The sequence below is a fragment of the Cariama cristata genome, unplaced genomic scaffold, assembly GCF_000690535.1.
Source record: "Cariama cristata isolate BGI_N322 unplaced genomic scaffold, ASM69053v1 scaffold7566, whole genome shotgun sequence".
In the NCBI taxonomy this organism is placed as follows: domain Eukaryota; kingdom Metazoa; phylum Chordata; class Aves; order Cariamiformes; family Cariamidae; genus Cariama; species Cariama cristata.
The window spans coordinates 286-6,162 of record NW_009620337.1 but is presented as its reverse complement, the minus strand read 5'-3'; the positions used below and the strand labels follow the sequence as shown (position 1 = coordinate 6,162).

At 39.2% G+C, this 5,877-nt stretch overlaps 1 protein-coding gene across 1 annotated transcript in view; it reads right to left on the bottom strand.

Annotated features, from left to right (window-relative positions):
• The window catches only part of LOC104162774 (band 4.1-like protein 5), a 56,626-nt gene extending 51,042 nt beyond the window's left edge, over positions 1-5,584 (bottom strand). Inside the window, 1 exon segment of the mRNA XM_009701590.1 lies at positions 5,405-5,584. Coding sequence (XP_009699892.1) covers positions 5,405-5,584 — 180 coding nt within the window.
• Between the last annotated feature and the right edge of the window lie 293 nt (positions 5,585-5,877).

The following is a 5,877-nucleotide window of genomic DNA, read 5'->3' as shown; positions in this document are numbered from 1 at the left end:
AAAGCAGGGCTTCAGACAAAATTTGCTTTTATGCTGCGAGTTAAGACTGCTAAACCTGCGGGCAACTAAACCGGCCTGCAGCACCATCCCAAGAAACACTCGGCAGCACACTGCAGGCCAAACAAATTACTCCGACAGCACCCGTGGCTCACTGCCAGCTGCTCCCTTCCTCCCTTCCCAAGGGTGCCAGGGCATCGCGCACCCCAGCAAGCCTGAAACGCTCACCTGCCGGTAATCCAAAACAACTGGACTCCCAGCACGACTCAGTACAGGCAGTCCGTGAATCTGCTGCTGCTCGCAAGTGCTGAAACGACTCAGCATGTACCATATGTGTCTTACATTCAATCATAATATGCATTTAAATCTGGCACCCCAGGAAGCGGTGGATCAAGCTGCACTACAGCTGGGCCCTTCCACCGCACAGACAGCACCTCTGCTTTGGTAACACTCAGCTCAGGATTGAGTTTTCCAGTTTCAGTCCCCTAAAGGTCTTTCAGTAGTTTAAGCAAATAGTCAAAAGCATTTCAATAGTTTAAGACAAAGACCACATGGGAAAAGTTTTAATCCAAAACTTTAGTCTTAACACACACAAGCAAATGTTTACTTCCTCATTACTTTTATCAGCCGAGCTTTATTTTGAAAATTTAAAAGCCAGCCTTGAACACACTAAGATTATTCACTTTATTCAAAGATTGACTTTCCAACATTTTTAGCATTACTAGATTTTTTTTAATCAGTATGTCTCAGACAGTATTTCATATTTACAGCTAGAAATATTCAGCAAGTAGCCATGATTATTCTACAAGCTTATAAAAAAAGAGAGCGGATTACTGAATAAAAACAACTATAACAATACATATCTGATCTTGTAGTCGGATCAACACAGATCATCTCCCTCCACACAAAAAGCCATCAGCACTCGTTAACAGTTTGCTGGCAATTTTTTTGGCATTCCAGATAGATTTCTTAGTTTTATTTAAAATAACCACTACAGTCCTTTTTATCTTATTTTGTAAGTATTACTCCAAATCTGTAAACAGATTAGCTAATTCCTGCTATTCCACAGAGCTCTTGGACTGGTTTATATAAGACCTTGTTTTAATGATACTTCATTATAATAAGGACAAAAACATCTGATTTTGCAATCACCATATTAAATTTTATGCATGCATAAGTAAGGAATATTCTAAGATGAAAAACTACTCAGAGAGCATCCATTCTTGGATTTTGTATCTTTCACCTTATACCACTAGGAAGCTTTTGCCTAAAACTTAGGTTGCACATACAGAAACTGGAATGGAATTAACACTCTATTATCCACGAAAAGTTTATGTAAATTGTGGGTTAAGCAGGGTCAGCTTTTTTACCAGAACACCCTTGGCTTCCACAAAGTGCAGTGGTGCTTCTATAAGACCCCATACTCACTATCTGTTGCTATTGTAAGGCTGACCTTGTTCCCCCCCAGAAAGCTATCCACAAATTTTTAACAAGGTGCATATTCCAAGTGTATTCCTGTAACTTAATTTACATTATGTATCTTACCATTTTTCCCCTTTATCCAGGTTATCTTTTCCCCTCTCCCAATTATTACTCTGAATAGTGTAGAACCAACTATCTCTACAACAAATGTTCAATTTTTAGATCTTTTAATCTAAAAATCCTCTGGAGCCTTCCAGTACTCAAAATAGCACTTTTAAAAAGATTCTTGACAAACGTTTTTATTCACAAATGTTTCATAAGCTGTTGCTGACTCCAATTAAAAGTAGCTCTCAAGGAAAAAACACTGCTATGATGCCCTCCCCCTCCCCAACCTGTCTTTCCCCACAAACCATGACCACCAGAAAAGCCAGTATTCCAGCTGTTGAGGGGTTCCCTTGGGAGCCCAGATTGGTATGAGTGAGCCGATGGGGCCTTCAGGTACTAAACCAGGGCTGTTCATGGCTTTTGAGAATTCCAGAGGTGCAGTGGGGGAAAATGGAGCTTAGTTTCACATGGGAACAGGATTAAAAGTAAGATAGGGGATGTCAGCAAAACAGAGCTCTTGTCCTCTTTACCGCTCATACCACTAAGCAAACATTCAACCCACATATCTTAAACAATTAGAAGAAAAAGCACAACTGAGTTTTGTCCAAGTTGAACTCGAGGTAAGTTAACAGTAAAACAGCATGTATGACAAACAACATCAACACCGTTAACTGACACCATATATTTCATAAAAACTTCATAGATAAAAAAATAATAAGCTGCTTAATGTTCCACTAAGCACATAAGTCTGTCAAAATCACTGAATGCATTTGGACAAACATAAAGCTTCAAAGAAGTGGTAACAGACGAGGAAAACTACCAGGCTGAAACACAACTTCAGAATTTGAAATAAAGGTAGGGAAGAAAACCCCACATCTTTCCATCTGCCCCAAAAGAACACCGATAATTCACATGAAATTCATGCCTCCCATTTCGAACATACCAAAATGACAGTAAATAGCAGACATGACACTGATATTCTTCAGTCATTGACATGGCTATGAAATAAGTAGATTCTTAAAAACAATCCAGTCTATGTACTGTGTAGGACTGTAGCTTTGATGAACAGTTCAAGTCAGGCAATTTTGTAATTAAAAACAACAGAAGAAATACAAAAGCAGACAGATTAAGTGGCTTGACAGACACCATAGATAAGATCAGTGGACAAAAAGCAGAGTTACTGCTCAAATCCTGGCTCTGTGTTTAATAAATTAAATCTCAACTGCATCTTTTACAACATGCCCCTTTTGTCTTCTTGTCAATATTCGTAAAAATGGTCTTTGCTGCTTAAAAAGACTCTGAAACATGTTTGGTTTGTGGTTGGTTCCCCCCCTCCTTTTTTTAAATAATTTAAACAAATTCAGCAATCTCAGATTCAATTATATGAATGATTGCACCTCCAGAACACTCTTCTTTCAGTAGCAAATTCACCGTAAGGGTATAGCTCAAGAAGCATTTTAAGCAAGCACAATACCACCTCTAAAAGCTTCTTCACCACATTTGGAGAGGCACATGGGGAATTAGATTGGAGAATCACTCCAGCTGGAAACTAACATAACAAAATTACACTGATTATTTTCAGCCACAGCATTTCCTTGACTTAGCTTACTGCCTGGCTGCCAAAAAAATGTTTCTTCTGCCAAGGGGTATGTGAAAACAAGGACAAACGCAATAATGAAAGCAACATCTCTTCTTCCTGTGGCAGCAACAACTTATGCCACTGTGAAGTATTTATGTAGCCATGGCTTACAAAAGGCAGAGCATTCTTTCTTGCCAAGGTAACACTTTCTCTGGCTGTCAACTAACCTGTTTAAGTGATTTGGTCTTAAGAAACACTACCTGTTATTTATTTTTTTTAATAAAACATTTTCACAGAACTTAAGTAGGCAACGGGACTACGTGCAACTGAACTGGCAGACCCGAGGGCACCTCTTTGAGATAAGAGTCCATTTTAAACCAAATCTACTGCCAACAAAGTAACAGAACCAGTCTTGGAAAATGTGTTAGCTCAAAGAGCACCATGATTCTCAGGTAAAGTTCTTGTAAAAGAAAAAAATATATTGTGTATACATACACAAATGTATTTTTAATTTAGCTTTAGATTTTAGAAAGCAATGTTGTTTTGCCAGGATTTTGTACACTGCACTTCATCCCATGTCTCTCCCCTGCTTTCTTTTTTCCTCTTCAAGAGTCAATCCCAAAATATGAGCGATGCAAGTGGAGACACAAAAACAAACACATTAAGGAGTGTGAAATTAAACATTTACTCTACTTTTAATTTATTGAATTTTAATCACCAAAGGAACTAGTAAACTTCAGCCACTGAGGATGCACTGTAATAACGGCATCTAGCTATGTTGATTTAGCATATTTGTTTACTGTTACTCATAACTTAGATGTCCAACGACAAGGCTTTATATTAGCTTATAAAGAAAAAAAAGCAAGAGTGAAAAGGTTTCCTGCAGAAACAGTTACTACTGCACCCTGATCTACATTTCATAGTCCAGATGGCAGGTCACGACACCTCTTCAGGTTCAATTTATGCTCCTCAAAGCCTTAGAAATGTTGTTAGAGGCACCAGGAATTTGCCTACAGAGCCAACTCCAGCTCCAAAGATAACTGCTCTGGTTACGTGGAGACACCAATTTAAACTTGAGTACTTTTTAAGTGCAACTCTTGCTATAAAGGGTTTGGGGGAATTCCTGGTGCCTCAAATCAAACATCCTAGGCACTGGATATGCTCATTACATTGTTTCAGAGATGTACAAATCGGTTTTACTGCCCTCTATAAACACCTACCTATGTAGTCATTTAGCAGATAGAGATTCCAAACTGTTTCTTTAATGCTAGATTACTTGGGGTTCTGAATATCACAGAAGTTACTTCTGCTTGGTACATCAATAACGCCACTCAATACTCTTAACACGCTGAGCCTTCCTCAGACTACCTAATATTAAAAACACTCTAGAATCGTGCTTAAAATAAGAAAGGGAGGAAAGAAAAGCCATCTCAAGAATGGCTGCTCTGCACACGCTTTCTAGCCAGCAGCTCCGACATCAGCACAACTGTTATTGCAGCCAAAATACCCTGGAACTAGTCAGAAGGTCTTGCAAACCCACAGGCCCTACCTCGGCTATGCGAGCTCAAAACAAGTCACTAACAACTATAACACATGGTAATGGAAAAACTGAGCACATCACTTCTATTGCTAAAGTTCATCTGTTGGACAAAAACAGGTACATAATTAAACAGAGCAGAACAGACACGTGTAGATTAAGGGAGCTTTAGAAATGTAAAACAGTGGCTAACACCTCACTCCCAATAAAGCACTACGCTATGAGACATTCCCTGCTATATAATCTGCCCTGAGGAGAAGGAAGTAGAATTCTTCTCTTCCCCTCTCCTCTCAAGTTAGCGTTAAAAACTGCACCCATCTCTGACACAAAATCAAAACAAACAAAACCCACACAGCAACTACTGCTAGCACTTCTGCTCATCCCTCCTCTTCAACAGTTACACGAAGAGATTTACCTTCCTTCTCAAGATGCACACACAGCTCACTGAAAAGAAAATCCAATTCATCCGAAACATTACCCTCTCTAAGTTAAACCTCAGCACAACAGTTACATTAACATACTAGAAAGCATTCAATGTGTAAGGCACAACGACATCTCACAAAACACTCTCTAGTTTCAGTTAACAACAAAGTTAACTATTTTTTCAGTACCTTTTTATGACCAGTAACTTAGTGGACATCAAGTCACAGGGTCAGTTGCTATGATAAACAGATATGCCTTTACCTAACTTTTAAACAGCAAAGAGCACAATCAGATTGACACAAGCCAACGGCATTTAAAAAACAAACTTGCATCACTCATACCGGTAAGTCCACGCTGACATCCGTTCCATCCAGCAGTGCTACTCGGCAAGTAATGATGGATTTTGCATCCCCAGCTGCAGGGATGTGGGTTGCAGCTCTTTGGGCCTCTCTTAGCCGTTCCTTCTCCACATGCTTACGCATAGACCGCCGTCCAAGGGTTCGACGGAAAAAGCTCAGCATCTTTGCTAGGAAATCCAAGACAGAAAAAGAACATGTTAATGTTAATTTTTCACAGAAAAAGAAAAATAACAACCCGCATTTAAAGTTCTTAGAAAACGCCAGACTTTGATAAAGAACAGTCAGAGATTCAAACAGACATTTCGCTTCTTTGGATTTAACTACTCAGTCTTCAGCTACTTTGAAAAAATCTCAGCTCAAACCTTTGACGGTAGCTGGGGTGATTTTGGGGACAATCTGAAAGTACGTTAGGGAAAAAACAGCGATCGTGTAGATCTCACATAATTAACTGCAAT